Raw genomic sequence first — 17,065 nt, 5'->3', positions numbered from 1 at the left:
AACTCAGCTCGCCCTATTTGCCCAAGAAATTCACAGTGCCGTAGACACTGGCAAGCAGATTGATGCCGTATTCCTGGACTTCAGGAAGGCATTTGATACGGTTCCGCACTTACGTTTAGTGAAAAAAATACGAGCTTACGGAATATCGGACCAGGTTTGTGATTGGATTCAGGATTTCCTAGAAGAAAGAACACAACATGTCATTCTTAACGGTTCAAAATCTGCAGATGTAGAGGTAATTTCGGGAGTACCGCAGGGAAGCGTGATAGGACCTTTATTGTTTACAATATACATAAATGACTTAGTTGACAACATCGGTAGCTCCGTGAGGCTATTTGCAGATGACACGGTTGTCTACAAGAAAGTAGCAACATCAGAAGACTCGTGCGTACTCCAGGAGGACCTGCAGAGGATTAATGCATGGTGCGACAGCTGGCAGCTTTCCCTAAACGTAGATAAATGTAGTATAATGCGCATACATAGGGGCAGAAATCCATTCCAGTACGATTATGCCATAGGTGGTAAATCATTGGAAGCGGTAACGACCGTAAAATACTTAGGAGTTACTATCCGGAGCGATCTGAAGTGGAATGATCACATAAAACAAATAGTGGGAAAAGCAGGCGCCAGGTTGAGATTCATAGGAAGAATTCTAAGAAAATGTGACTCATCGACGAAAGAAGTAGCTTACAAAACGCTTGTTCGTCCGATTCTTGAGTATTGCTCATCAGTATGGGACCCTTACCAGGTTGGATTAATAGAAGAAATAGACATGATCCAGCGAAAAGCAGCGCGATTCGTCATGGGGACATTTAGTCAGCGTGAGAGCGTTACGGAGATGCTGAACAAGCTCCAGTGGCGGAGACTTCAAGAAGGGCGTTACGCAATACGGAGAGGTTTATTATCGAAATTACGAGAGAGCACATTCCGGGAAGAGATGGGCAACATATTACTACCGCCCACATATATCTCGCGTAATGATCACAACGAAAAGATCCGAGAAATTAGAGCAAATACGAAGACTTACAAGCAGTCGTTCTTCCCACGCACAATTCGTGAATGGAACAGGGAAGGGGGGATCAGATAGTGGTACAATAAGTACCCTCCGCCACACACCGTAAGGTGGCTCGCGGAGTATAGATGTAGATGTAGATATATAGTTTTTTTCCAAAACACATTCCCTGTGAAATGGATGGGTCGAAACAAGGGGATTCTGTTGGTTGCTCAGTTGTTTTTCCATATCGTGTCCTCAAGGTCCGACTGCCTCAGACTTTTACTGTCTTTGATGCAGAATTGTTTGCGATCTTGCGGGCACTGGAGCACATGAGACATTCTTCCTCTCCTAAATTTCTTGTCTGTTCCGATTCACTCAGTGCCCTTCACTCATTGCAACGTTTGTATGCGGCAGACAAAATTGTCCAGACCATCCAGGATGCCCTCCTCCGACTACAGCGACTGGGGAAAGTTGTAGCTTTCTGCTGGGTTCCGGGGCATGTTGGCATTGCTGGGAATGAAAGGGCAGATCTCGCAGCCAAGGAGGCGTGTCTCGCCCCACAAGTATCTCAGTGTGCTATCCCCTTGCACGCACTCACCTCGCTGTTGAGCTCACGGGTCATGCGTCGGTGGGAGGATGGGTGGCTGGAAGTGACTGACAATAAGCTCCGTATAGTCAAGCCCCCAACGCGTGTGTGGTGTACTTCCTTTCAGCCCCATCGACGGGACGAGGTTCTCCTCACTCGGCTTCGAATAGGCCACAGCCCTATGACGCATGGCTTCCTGCTCCGGCGGGAGGACCCTCCAGTGTGTGGTGCTTGCGGCGTCCAGATCACTGTGCGCCACGTTTTATTGGATTGCGTTTTATTTTCTGACCAGCGGGTCGTGGCTGACTTGCCAGCAGACCTGCCGTCTCTTTTAGGCAACACTCGGACGAATGTGGCTAAGGTTTTAAAGTTCTGTGCCCTGTCAAATGTTTTTACAAAGATTTTAGGGAGAGGATTTTAATTTGCTCACTGTGTGACAAGCTCGCCCATATTTTATGTAAGTGGCCAGCCAATAACAATTTCCTGTGACATTCTTGTTGCTATATTTCCCCTTTCCTTAGGTTTTACTTTCTTAGGTAGCATTTTCCTTCTTTCCCTGCTTTGTTTGAGTGTGTGCTGTAGTTTTCTTAGGTCTGTCCACACTCGTTCCTTTTAATGTGTGTCAGGGCGCTGATGACCTCAATGTTGAGCGCCCATAAGCCCCAACACACCACCACACCACACATTCCCTGTGACATTTCTTAAAAGCATGTTGTTCTGCATTTAAATAACTTTCTTATCATTATGGGTAATACAGTCTGTTGGTGTTAGGTGTTTTATCAATCAGAGGAACTTAATATTGAAGTGCAAATGCCAAATTATTTTATTAGTCTGTATTGATGAGACAAAATAGAAATTTTATTGCTTTGTGCTGACAAGAGACCCCAGCCTCCCATCCTTACCACCACCACCACCACCTCCTCCTCCTCCTCCTCCTCCTCCTCCTCCTCCTCCTCCTCCTCTTTTTTCAATCCTTTGACCCACTGAAGGCATAAAATTACAGATGACGATTATTGTTGTAGCCTTAGTGCACCAAAGAGGTTTGATGTAGTCTTCATGCTAATCTATCCTGTGCGATCCTCTTCACCTCTGCCTCCATGCTACATCAATTTGAATCTGCATACTGTATCTACATCTAGCTTTCCTTCAATTTTTACCACCCCCTCCCCCCCCCCCTCCCACTTTCTCCACTTTCTCCATATCAAACTGACCATTCCTTGATGTCTCAAGACGAAAAAAATTACAAATACCTAACAGAAAGAGTGGCATTTGTCTAATTTGTAAGATATTACAGTGTAATAAACAAGAAAACAAACAATTTAATTGCATCAATGTGATTTTGGTTGTCATCTTTCTTCTGTATTAGGAGGAAAGATCAAGAAAGACTTTTCTTCCTCCCTCCAGAAATGTTTATTTTGCCTGTTCATTATTTACATACTTGTATTTAGAGTAGTAGGCTTACATCGTATCCAGTGATCCTGATTTAGATTTTTAGTTTTTCTTCAGTTCATGCAGAAGCCATGAGGGTTCCTTCAGGTAGGCCAAGGTCAGTTTCCTTCACTAACGACGTTGAGATCAACTTCCTTCCTTCAAGGTTTGCTGGATTTCCCCCCAAAGAAATCACCTTCTATTTGAATGAACTTATTACAACATTTTAACAAGTTGTCAGGACTTGACAGAGATCAGACTTTCCCAGTCCTCTTAGAATTGCCTCACACTAGCGTTACTGTAGCACCAGTACTCAAATCCTTTGCTCCTTAGCCTTAGTGACAAGAACAGAGATGTATAATAGAGAATGAAATAGAGGTCTATAAAGTGGCTGTGCTACACAGGTTACATTGTGTTGTTCCCAAATGTTCCACAATTTAATTTGCGGTGTGAAGCTGTATATTGTCAAGGTGAGGTTCTCTCTTTCCTGATGAGGACAAATTGTTTCTTCGCAGTGTATCTGCTAACTGTTACCACATGAATGCACATTATTATTTTCCTGCAGTTACAGTGTGAAGGGTAAAACAATATCCTGCTAAATTATCATATACAGCCAAATAATTTGGTGTCAGTCATTTTTCATGCATGTGGAACAACTTTCAACATTTTTGGTCTATTTGAATCTGTTAAGCTCAAAATTTGTGATGACCTGTTTTCCTCCTTAATGGTAATGGTGCAGCCATAACTCATCATTGTCGATAACTGAAAAATTCTCAATCATCCCACTCCACACGTAAGTGGAGAGGTGACACAACTGTTGGCATGTTCCCATTAACTCAAACTTTTATTGATTAGTTAGTAGATGTTACACACAATGGGTATGAAACTGAGTCGTCATAAAGATGGTCATGGATGATGCTGGGGACACTGCAATGTGCTTATTGCTAAATTGTTGTCAGTATAAGTGTAACATTTTCTAGCTATCAAGGACAACCAAAGTACCTGATTCAAACTGATTTCTGTGACAGTATGAGGTTCTGTGACAGTATGAGGGATAGCCAGGAAGTTACATAAATTAATTTTTTGTTTGTTTGCAGGTATGTCTCTGCACTCTTGCTAAGCAATGAAATCCTGGTGCCACATTACTGTAGCACACCACTAGATGAGCCAAAATAAAATGGTGCAACCATATACATTTTAACAATGGGCCACACCATTTTGTTTTGGAATCTTTAGTGGAATGCTATGGTACTCTGGCACCAGGATTTTATTCATACCAAGACTGCAGACACAGTCCAGTAAACAAACAAAAAATTGGAAATATGCTTCTTGGGTTTGCCGCCAGATCGTATTGTGAAACTCGCACAATATTTCATCAATGCAACTGCTAGACATCATCAGGTGGTGGTAGCTGCTGCTGTCACTGCTGCAAGGTGTGACTGATGATAATCGTGTGGCAGTGTTGAAATTTATCATGCTGGGAGCAGACAATATGCGTGTGCAGAAAGATGCTCGTAGTTGGAGGAAAGAGTTGCCTGGACACAGGACATCATATGCTTTATGAACAGACGGAAATTTTACCTCCAGCGTCATCTTTCAGGGACTGTGTTGTTAAGGAGGCCATACATATCCGTACGGCAGAAAATCTTATCAACAGGGATGCAGGTTTTCAACTAAGCGCTGCCTGGAATCCAGCACTGGCTGCCATTAAGTCAAAACAGGGAAAACAAGAACTTCCAATTCATCACGTGACGCAACGCGCTACTGAGATTTAATTCAGCCTTTAACCACTGGAGCATCTGGCAGCACAGTCTTTGCCCATAGCCCACATGTGGCTGGCCTTTCTGCAGCTCCCAGCAGGGGCACCAGGAGCGCCGCTTTCCTCCAACTATGAGTGTCTTCCCGTGCATGCATATTGCCTGCTCCTGGCATGATAAATTTCAATGCCGCCATATGATTATCATCATTAGCACCTTGCAGCAATGACAGCCGTAGCTACCACCACCTGATGATGTCGAGCAGTTGCATTGTTGAAATATTGTGCGAGCTACACAACTGGCGGCAAACCCAAGAAGCGTAATTGCAACAGATCTGTCGGGGAAAACATGAAAAGTCACAAACAAAAAATTGATTACATAACTTTTTTCTGAGATAATAATTGAAACTTTATGGGTACACCTTATAGAGGTCAAAGTATTAGGTGCAGTTGACTAATGCTGGATAACTGTCCATCTCTGAAGTCCTTTTAACAGTTTAATACTGTAACTTCATGTTAATGTACCTTTACATATGAATGCTTTAGCTTTCTATATATTTCTGATACAGTATGCTTTTATCTCACTTCCATTGTATGGTATACGAAAAGTAGGCAATCAGTAATGCAGAATATTGATGTGAACTCTTTTCAGATCTACATTTAACTATTCAGTCTGTCTCTCTTGTTCAATGGGCTCTAATACATGCTACTTAACACAGAATATTTGTTGCAGTACCCCCACAAGACTTGCTAGATCTGGATTACTCTCTTTCAACAAAGAATAAGGAATGTTTTTTATTGTGGTTGACCATGGACCAGAATAGTTGGCTGTGCAGATTATTACAGTTAATAGGGGAAGTAATTAGCATATTCTACTGAGAATGGAGCTTTGCCGCTTGTTTCCTTATTTCTTATTTTGGAGAATGGACAAACCTGTGAGTGGTGGTTGTTATGTTACTCAATGCATCAAATTTTAATCAAATGTGAGTTTTCTTCGCTCAAGAAGCTGCTCATATATTACATAGAAATCTTTACTATATATCAGTGGGACAAAAAATTTAGAACTAATTGTAGTGTTGTCTATGGGTCTAGTATCAACTAGGACTTGAAAGAAGTTAATTGTGATTTTTAACAGTAAAGACCATGACCACTATTTGTGTATTCAGTGAGCAACTGTAAATATCTGTTGTTTTACTTTGTTCTTTGTCTAGTTCTTTAATTTGCTTTTAAGATGACTTGTACACAGTCCTCAGGACTTGAATGATTGAATTATTCATATAACTATTGTTAACAACAGTTTGTTATTATTTGTTGTAATTGTCATTCTTGTCTCTCAGTTTATTTAAATGGTTAAAGACATCTCCATCTGCTTCCTACTCTAGAATTCATAGAAGCAGTCAGTCCCTTGTCACCTGTTGTATAGTTTATTCCCTTTCATCTCTTCTATAAGGAAGTTTAATAAAAATGTGGAGCTTTGTTTGTCTTTGAGTATGAGAGGGAGTATGTGATGTAACATGACTATTTTCTTGTTACAGAGGCCGATAGACAGGAACAAATAAACAAAGCAGCTGGAGAGGCACAAGCTATGTTAGCTGTGGCAGATGCGAGGGCCAAAGGATTACAACTTGTTGCAAAATCTCTTGCTTCAAAGGTGTGTTTTCCAGATGCCTTTCGATGTGGTACAGATGTGATTTAAAAATTGTAAATAAACATTGAATTTCTACAGATAACTTTCTTCATTTTTCCAAAGTTTTTCTGTTATGGTGACAAGGCTAAGATTAGCAGAATGTTAGAACTCTTTAAAAGTGTATTTGCAGATATGTTCCACCAACAACTGTGTACAAAAGTGCCATATGTGTAATGCAAGATAATTGTTACAAATCTTAAAAATTTTGAATGTAGTACACACTTGTCGTAAAGACCATGTGTAAATGCTACGAGTAAGCAACTATTTCCTTCATGAGGTATATGAATTGTATCATATTTCCCATTTTCTCTCCACTGTTCTTCATTATTACTCAATTGCTACAAGCTTAATATGACAGTTGAACTGTGAAATCCTCTAACAGTTGCCAGTATTCCTCATTCCCCAGTCTTGCCCACCAGCTCACATGCCTGAAATCTCTCCATCGTAATGACTGTACTATCACTGTCCTCTTCAGAATACAAAGCTCTTCCTCCCATAGCATCACCCTTTTGTCTCCTAATCTCCTCACTCATTTTCCATAAACGTATCGAGGGTTCTCATGTAAAATGGTATCCCATCTGAAATACATTTAGTAGATTCATTGCAGTAAATAATACCCAACATGTGAATGTGTACTAACATTCTGTTTGGCCCCTTCAGAAGAGAATGTCCTATGACTGAAACTTCATAAATCTGATTGGTGATCATTTTATTGGTGGGATATTCAGTGACCACAAACCTGAAGTGTTGGCAGAAGAGCCAACACCGTGTTGCTAGAGGAGGCCGACTGGCGTGAGGTCTGGAACATTACAAGGAAATGAGAACTTAGAAAAACGGACGCAGTTGCTGTAATACTTAACTTTAATCCATAATTGTAGAACATCGCTCTTGTGTATACATGCTTCATAAGATAAATATCAAATGCTATGGTGCCTTGCTAGGTCGTAGCAAATGACGTAGCTGAAGGCTATGCTAACTATCGTCTCGGCAAATGAGAGCGTATGTGTCAGTGTAGCATCGCTAGCAAAGTCGGCTGTACAACTGGGGCGAGTGCTATGAAATCTCTCTAGACCTGCCGTGTGGTGGCGCTCGGTCTGCAATCACTGACAGTGGCGACACGCGGGTCCGATGTATACTAATGGACCGCGGCCGATTTAAATGCTACCACCTAGCAAGTGTGGTGTCTGACGGTGACACCACAAAACCTTTATGTTAGACTGATATCTTTTCGAAGGATTAAAATAACTGCTTAAGGCTGCCACAAATGAATGTTCACGCAGTCCAAATGGTCTCGCAACAAGCCAAAGCCTGCTGTGTCTGGGTAAATTAACACTAGAAGGACCATACCAGTCAATTTGACAGATGAGCGTTTAACTATTTAATAAATAGTGTATGTTTTAATTTGTGGGCCTTATTTTTCATAACTTTTATTGCACCTTTGTGGTTTATAATTTCTTAAAAGACAAACATCTACCACAAAAACTGAAAGAATTATAAACATTTTTATCTTAAAGGACTGCGGCCGGTCATTCTGACCGGTAAGATATTTTTTACGTTTCAGGTCTGTAAAGGCAAAACAGTAGATTTTTTCACATACTTAGCTCATTTTATTTCATTGTTATGATCTCGTTCCCGCTCTCTCTCTTTACACTTTACTTTATTTAGGGGAAGAGTTGACATACTTTAGTTGCTGTTCTCTGTCAATAAACTGTTGTGGTCTGCAGAAGTTTAGCACTCCTCCTCATTATTATGCCGCACCAGTGTTTCCATTCAGATGAAGGATTACTGAACTACCTGAAGAAGATTCTGAAGGAGAAGATATTTTTGAATGCTATGAGTTTGATGATAAAGATGACAAAGATTTTAAGATAACACAGAATATCAATCCCACAAAAAAGAATAAGGCGAATCCTCAAAGTCAGAAGATGAATATTCAGAACCTGTACAACAACATACAAATAAACCAGTGCTTACACATTTGATTTCAGCGGCACTACAAATTGCTACTTGCAGAATGAGGGGAAAAAAAACCACAAAAAATCATATCCATCTCAGCATGTGGAAGCTGGAAATGCAGAGGCTGCATTTGACAGAACAGTGTAGACTCGAACTGCACCAGGACATGCACCTGGAAGATTACAACGTGTTGGTGGAAACTCCTGTGCCAACTTGTATCGCTAAGAAACTTATAGTCGCAGGCAGTTACTCGAGTGCATAGACAATAATATTGTATAGAATGTAAAAAAAACTTTACAGAAATTGCACCCTGAGAACTTCTCCAGGATGACCAATGGGTGCTTGATATTACCCAGTTAGAAGCTGCCATAGCTATGATGTATGCACATGAAGTGTATGGAGGAAAGAATTTCCCCCTTAAACTTCTGTGGTCTCAAGTGTGGAGGCTAGCATTTTTTTCTCGCACTATGAGAAGAAATGAGTTTATAGACATCGTGTGGTTTTTAAGATCTGATGACAAGCACACTCATGCCGGAAGACTCAAGACTGATGACTTCACAGCAACTATCCCAGTCGGGAATTCGTTTGAAGCTAACTGTATCCAGAACTATAAACCAGGTCCATTTATAACCGTAGATGAGCAACTCTACCCATGCAAAGCTCAGTGCCAGTATGTACAATACACGATTAATAAACCAGATAAATTATGTTTGAAGTTCTGGCTTGCAGCAGATGCCAGTAGTAAATATATGGTGAATGGATTTCCTTACTTGGGCAAACAAAATGAAAGACCCACTAACATACCTGTGGCAGAGCATGTTGTTACACGTCTTGTGCAATCTTACACTCTTGAAAGGAAGAAATGTAACATGTGACAATTTCATCAAAGCCAAATATCTGAAGTGGGAGAACACAACCATGGTGGGTATGCTGAAGAAAACCCGAAGAGAAGCGAAGTCTACTGCCAGATCTTTGCACGATACTGTCTTATACGCATCTTGTGATAGCAATTACTTCCTATCAGGGGAAGACCAAGAAAAATGTTCTTCTATTCAGCAGAATGCACCAGTCAGTTGTAGTGGATAAATGAACAATGAAGAAACTTTCTGAAACTGTGAGCTTCCTACCGTTCCACTAAATTCGGAGTTGATATTCCGGACCAGATGTCTTGCCTGTACACTGTCAAATTTGGGTCCTGTAGATGGCCTGTGCACATTTTTTCACCGTCCTAGACCTTGCTGGAATAAATGCCTGGATCCTTTACAGTGAGACAACAGGAGAAAAAGATAGCTGGCAAATGTTTCTTTTCATATTAGAAGGAGAACTCTCCTCTGTGTGTGTACGATCACGGAAGAGACCTGTTCATACATTCTTTTTGGCCATTGAAATTTGTAAGGTACCGTTGCGGAAGGCCTGCAAGAGAGGAGGATGCAAAAGCTTGAACAAAACTAAAAATCTGAGTGTGTATTGCAAGAAATTCGTATGTGTTTTATGTGCTGGAAGTGTTCAGTATGTGTGTGCAAAGTGTTTTGGTCAAGATGGTGGCTGTAATTGAAAAGATGTCATAGGCGGGAAAAAGTTATTTTCTCTTACGGGTGCAGCAGTTTGTGCCCATCTTTCTTCATTTTTCATACTAAATGTGTGTTTGTGACCTGTTTTGGGGCTTTGACTGAGCATAAAAGTCACACAGACAAAAAATGTTATTGCTTAATTATATGCTTATTTGCATTTGTAAGTTTAGTTTAAATTGATTTTGGTTTTATAATGCATTTTTTACTGTGATCTTTTTTATTTAATTAAATAGACTTTTTTGGAATTTTTTAAGCATAATGCATTTCTACGATAAGCATAATGCACTACTAACCTAAAAAGACACCATATTGAAGTAACATAAGAAGTAAAACTGAAAACAAAGGAAAAAAACTTCAACAGTCAAAATGGCCGGTAGCAGTCCTTCTAGATAGTTCACTAATGCTGGTCCTGCTAGTGTTAAAGTTGACTGGCATGGCATGGCTTGGCTGGTCTGGTCAAATTATTAGCTAGTCAAAAAACTACCATGCCAATCCTCTGAGCCTATGCTCAGCCTTCCCCCGTGTGGAGAATTCGCTGTGCCAAGCCATGGCGTACCACCTGAGATTCCCCACACATGGTGGAAGTTGGCTCAGCATGGTGCCATTTGGCCTGCCAGATTGTTTATGTATGGCAGCATGTAGAATGCAGTGGCTTAAAGTAACAATCACAGCTGCCTAACAGAGGTGTGATGTTGGTCGATAACAAAGACATTTAATATATTCTGGGTGGTATTTTACTTTAATTCTTGTATACTGAAATTTAATCCATTTTATGGTTAACATATCAGCTCCTTGTACAGAGCATCAACTTTAAAAAATGACCGCAAGCAAATGGAAACCAAATGTTAGTTAAAATAGCCAAGCGGAAGAAATGACCTGGCTGTCTTTCGGGGAATGGGGGTGGGGGGTGTTGCAACATGATGCTATTGGTGAACTTGTTGCTGAGAAGCTATCATCCTTGCTAGTGTCAGTTGCCCTTTACAGCCATAATGTGATAAATGACACAGAGATGTAGAATCTTAACTTCTTGTCTAGGATAGTTACAGGGAAGGCAATTGGTGCTCTGTCAACCACAAATGAATAATCAGTCATGGCAATATTTTACGTGTGTATCAGTTCACTTAAAAATTTGCAGCTTCCTGGCTGGAACAATCATCCTTGGATGGAACAATCATCCTTGGAAAATAAGGGAAAGGCAAACACTCACCTATAATGAACTGATGTGCGGAGCATAGAAACACACAACAGGAAACACTAGTCACACTACCATTTTCCAGTAAACATGCATATATTCACACACACAGGCTGTTAATTATCGATTATTGAAACCAGTTGCCTGGGCTGAAGAAGGTGGGGACAGGGTAGGTAAGGACACAAGGAGGGGGTAGTGGTAAAGAGGCAAATCTTTTGACAGGTGACACGGGCAGCACAAGGCGAAAGGAGTACAGAGGGCAGAAGATGAAAGAAATATAGAAAAAGGGAGAGGGGATGGTGTGGACATGGAAATTGTCTCTCCAGCAAATCCAGCAGTCTTGTAATCCTCCTGGAATGAAGCTCCGCTCACCTGTTTCCAATGCCTCATCTTCCCTTTTCTCTTCTGTCTTGTGTCCACACCACTCCTTCCCCATCCATATTGTGCACTGCCTTTTCCCACCACTATCTTTTTCCTCATGCGAGCATTCTCTCTCTCTCTCTCTCTCTCTCTCTCTCTCTCTCTCTCTCTCTCTCTCTCTCTCTCTCCGGGTATTCTGTCAAAAGACCTGCCTCTTCTTTGCTACCCCCTTTCCACCTTCTTCAGGCCAGATAACTGCTTTTAATTATCAGTAGTCAATAATCATTTTCGCCAAGTTTGTGTGTGGTTGTGTATGCAAATGTGTGTACTTTTACCAGAAAAAGAGCAAGAGTTCAAAAGCTGGTGTGGTTACTGTTTCCTGTTATATGTTTCTATGCTCTACACATCAGTCTACCATAGGTGAGTGATTGCCTTTCCCTTACTTTATGTATAGTTCACTTAATAGTGTTGAATAGGGAAAAAATGTGATGAGCAGACATGTTTCACAAACATTTTTTGTTGTTTGATAAAAATTACTTGCCTATAGCATTAATGCTATATTTTTTAAAATAGTGGACTGATGTTAATATTACTGCATATATTCCTACATTCATGTAGTCTTCCAGGCAACGGAGAATCATTTGACAGATACAGGATTTATCTGACCATAAGGAAGTGAAATAGCACTAGGAAATTTCAGTTCATCATAGGTACAGTCTAAGTACAGCCACTTGCAATCTGCCTAACTCTGTTTGGTTTTCTTTCCTTTATTTAAATGGAACTGGGAATGACAGCTAGAGTAATCTCCTCATTCATAGGTATGCGTGTGCAGTAAAAAGCTTCACACTTCATGGCCACAGACCACTACAAAGCGGCACCAAAGAGGAGTGCAGCTGATTAATGAACATACCTCTTATTAGGAAAACTGAGAATAGGCTCAGGCCTAATGGACTGCTTGTAGATAACAGCCTTTGCTGTGCAGAAAATGTGTTGACTGGAGGGGAATAACAGGGAGAAATTTGATCTGCTACTTACTGTAAAACCATATTAATTCTTTCTAAGCTTTTAAATATGTGCAACTTCTACAGGATGGACAGAATGCAGCCACATTCAGTGTTGCTGAGCAGTATGTGGAGGCTTTCCAGAAATTGGCCAAGACAAACAACACACTAATTTTACCAAGCAACGCTGGTGATATTGCTGGTGCTGTTTCTCAGGTTAGTGAAAATAATGTACATTGTTTCATACACAATGTTTGTGTTGCAAAAAGTTTTTCCAATGAAGAGGATCACTGCCAGGCAAGCAGTGCAGTATAAAGCTTTTGTTACTTTATCTGTGATCAGTATAAGATTCTCTTTACAAAAATATGCAAATTTAGAACTTGTTGGTGTTGCAACAAATTACATTTAATAACTTAGTATATCACAATCCCACAAGATTCTCTGTTCAGAGTTCTATGAAAATTTATGATGCTCACATTAGTGCCATTTGATAACAAGTTGAATGGTAGAAAAAAAATGTCTCAACTCATGATTTACCTGCACACCAGAGTACTTTACTAAGCATTGCCTTCCTCTACTCTATGAAGAGAAGTATCATCCAATTATATGAGGACTAACAGTTTAATGTGGACTCCAACCATTACCTTTCCTGATAGTAATATTAAAATATTTGCTTCTTTGTTTTAGAGTTTATTTACTGAAGTTAGAAAAAAAATAAAAATGCGTAAATCGTTTGGAATCAGATAAGGAAGCAACAGTAAGGCATTAAAGATGCAGTGAACAAAATAGCTAGCTTTGGAATATAACCTATTGGGTGCCAATAATTTTATCCTGTGTGACATGATCCTTTTATGAAATTACAATTAAATCAATTTTCAACTGTCCCCGTTGATGTATATCAATGACCGTCAGCAGATAATGGTATTGATTTAATTGTAATTTCATTCTAGAGAGCTGCATGGTCACCACTGGCATCTGTTCTTTCAGACATGTCCGAAAAAACAGATGCCATCTTCATATCGTGATCCTGTTCTTGTTCTAGGATGAGTTACTTTGTCTGCTTTTTTGTATCAGGCAGTTTATTGTTTCAACATGTTTGATTTTTATAGAGCACAAGACTAATAGTAGCAGACTGTCAGTTGCATCAGACAGTGGCTGATTTATCTCCTTTGGATGTCCTTTATCATTGTAAGATTTCATCCTCGCAACAGCTCTTTCCTCCCTGAGAAAGAATCTAACAGTTCTGAAAGCCAAGATATTTTTTGCTGATTTTATGTGTACATTGGCAGATCTTGAAATTTCACCTTGTGAAGATGAGGACTGGTCAGTCATCTGTGTCCGTGTAGTTTTATGGTCAAGTAAATTTTCATTTTGAGACGAGAAACATATTATTTGATAAAATAATACAATAAGTGGCAATAATGAATACCACAGTAGGCAGTTCATTTGAAGAGGAATGGGCTTCTCTAGAAAGGGCTGTTACAGAAGTTGGACAGATACAGGTACAATAAAAATAACATGAAGAATCCTTCAGACAAAAGGAATACTCAAATTGATCAACAAACAAAGTAAGTAAAAAGCGGCTCAGGAAAATAAGGGAATACAGCAGTTTAAGTCACTTAGAAATGATGTGAAGTATGAGGCAGCTAAAGTGAAATGGTTCAGGAAATAAGTGAAGAAATCGAAAAAGAAATGGTTGCCTATCAAACAGGTTCAGCATTTGGGAATGTCAAAACAACCTTCAGCAAAATTAAAGGCCTAACATAACATTCGAGATGTATTTGAGGGGGAAGAACTGTCTGATGTCCTGGTAGAACAAGAAATAGCAGTCGATGTGGAAGATATAGGGGATTCAGTATTAGACTAAGAGTTTAACATAGCTTTGGAAAACTTGAGATCAGAAGGCATAGATAACATTCCTTAGGAATTTCAAAAATCGCTGGGGGAACTGGCAACTATTGAAGTTGGTGTGTAGAATCTATGAGACTAGAGGCATACCATCAGATTGTTGGAAAAAATTAGCATCTTCACAATCATGAAGACAGGAAGGGCGGATAAGTACAGAAACTACCATATAATCAACTTACCAGCTCTTGCATTGAAGTTGCAGACAAGAATAATATGCAGAAGAATGGAACAGAAAACTGGAATATATGATAGATGACAACCATTTTGGCTTTAGTAATGGTAGTTCTGTTGCACTTGATAATTGAAGGAAAACTTAGGAAAAGCCATGACACAATCATTTGTCAACCCAGATAATCTAAAAGGGTGCATGATGTTAGAAATTCTCAAGAAAATAGTCGTAAACTACAGGAAAAAGACAAGTAATACACCGTATGTACAAAAACCAGGAGGGAACAATAAGAATGAAAGACTAACGAAGAAGTCAGATTAAAAAGGGTGTAAGACAGGGGTGCAGTCTTTCGCATCTACTGTTCAATCTAGAAATCAAAGAAACAATGAAAGAAATAAAAGAAAGGTTCAGGAATTGAAATAAAATTGAAAGAATATCAACCATAACTGATGACATTGCTGGGAAAAACAATAACAGAATCTGTTAAATGTCATGAACAGTCTAATAAGTGTGGACTACGGATTGATAATAAAACCGAAGAAAGACTAAAGTAATAAGTAGTAGCAGGAATGAGATTAGTGCTGAAATTAACATCAAAAACAGGGACTATGAACTAAATGAAGTGAAGGAATTCTGCTGGCTTGAAAACAAAATAGCACATTATGGTCAAGCACGTAGGACATATAAAGCAAACTAGCATGTGCAAAGATGACATTTATGACCAAATGAAGTCTACTACTGTCAAACATAGGCCGTAATTTGAAGAAGAAATTTCCAAGAATCTACGTTTGGAGCATGGCACTCTATGGAAGTAAATCATGGACTGTGAAAAACCTGGAAAAGAACAGAATTAAACGTGTTTGAGATGTGCTGCTATAAAGGTATGCTGAAAATTAAGTAGACTGATAAGAAATGAGGAGCTTTTCTACTAAATCGACAAGGAAAAGAAGATACAGAGAACATTGACAAGAAGAATTTACGGAATGGTAGGACAAATGGTAAGACATCAAGGAGTAACTTCCATGGTACGAGACAGAACTGTAGGATGTAAAACAGTATGGGAAGACAGACAGTAGAATACACCCAACAAATAGTTGAGGGCATAGGGTGCAAGTGCTACTCTGAGATGAAGAGATGGGCACAAGAGAGCAAATTGTGGTGGGCCACATAAAACCACTTGGAAGAGTGATTAAAAAGGAAGGCTTAGAATTAATATTCTGGCTTGGTCCTCGGTAATCTGTGCATAGCAAAATGAAATAATACAAAAAAGTTCTGTGGAGGCAAAATTTTTACTCCGTGATAACAGGATGAAGATAAAAACAAGCTTCTTAGACAATAGAACGAAGGGAACATAAAACCATCTTCTTCAAATATTCAGTAACTGCATAGCAACTGGTTAAGTGCTGGATGTAAATACAAACCTTCTATCAGGTGCCAAACTGTATAACATTGAACCAATTGTTCTCAAGAGGATTCAGGAATACATTTAGATAAGAGATCTAAGAGAGGCTGTTAAAAAATCAAAAACATTTGTATTTAGATTACTTGTGTTTGCTTTTGTTAAAGCTGAATTTGTGCTGTTGTAACTGAAAGCTGTATATGGATGCAAAAAGTTCTTGAACAGCTACTTTTTTAATAGATGATTTGTCACTTACAGCAAACAGAAGTGATTCTTTGTAACTTCTTATAACCCTTAATTTACAGGCAATGGCAGTATTCCAGCATCTCACTAAGCAGTCAACTTTGTCTGTGGAGCCCTGTGAAAACTCAAATGTCACTGATGACAGCAGAGGGGACTGTAGAGCAGAGTACTACAGTGACGAAGAAAAGGAACCTACAAAGACTGAGAATAAGAGATGAAGTAAATGTAAACATTAAAATTTGTAAACCACAATAAACGCTTCATTTTGTATGTTGTTTATGATGTTGCTCCAGTGTTTTAATGACAGTACACTAACCCATTGTTAATGGTGTTATCAGTGACCTTAGATTTGCTTGTACAATGGACTTATGTAGGTGTTAGATTCTTAGTTTAGTAATGTTTTAATAATACCTGATAATGTCTCTAACAATTAAAACAAGGCAGTTATTTTCTGCAGCCAGGCATCACACTTTACATAGATTTCATTGAAAAGCTTCAGAATTTAATTCAGGGCTATTGTTGATGCTCATCAAGGAGTAAAGTTAAAGTCCCACATACTTGCCCTAGCTAGCCCAGTCAGGTCCAACCAACCATGGTGTCATCAGTCATAGTATGGTGGGGCATGTGATCAGCACACCGCTCTCCCAGTTGTTGAGTTTATTAATCTTGGAACTTCTACTACTCAGTCACGTAGCTCATCACTTTGCCTCATGAGGCTGAGTGCATCCTATACCAGTCTTCCCACCAAGGAGAAATCCGTGATCATACTGGGAATTGAACACGGGTTCCTCACATGGCAGACAGCCACAATGAAC

At 39.6% G+C, this 17,065-nt stretch overlaps 1 protein-coding gene across 2 annotated transcripts in view; it reads left to right on the top strand.

The window, feature by feature from the left end:
• Window positions 1–16,527, top strand: part of LOC124799230 (stomatin-like protein 2, mitochondrial) — a 98,376-nt gene extending 81,849 nt beyond the window's left edge. For both annotated transcript variants that reach the window (XM_047262769.1, XM_047262770.1), the window contains exons 7-9: window positions 6,300–6,415; window positions 12,619–12,747; window positions 16,313–16,527. In XM_047262769.1, coding sequence (XP_047118725.1) covers window positions 6,300–6,415; window positions 12,619–12,747; window positions 16,313–16,468 — 401 coding nt within the window. In that variant the 3' untranslated portion in view covers window positions 16,469–16,527. The remainder of the gene's footprint in view (window positions 1–6,299; window positions 6,416–12,618; window positions 12,748–16,312) is intronic.
• Window positions 16,528–17,065: the final 538 nt, after the last annotated feature.

Source organism: Schistocerca piceifrons, chromosome 5 (genome assembly GCF_021461385.2).
Source record: "Schistocerca piceifrons isolate TAMUIC-IGC-003096 chromosome 5, iqSchPice1.1, whole genome shotgun sequence".
Classification (NCBI taxonomy): Eukaryota; Metazoa; Arthropoda; class Insecta; order Orthoptera; family Acrididae; genus Schistocerca; species Schistocerca piceifrons.
This window is presented reverse-complemented; position numbering and strand designations above follow the sequence as displayed.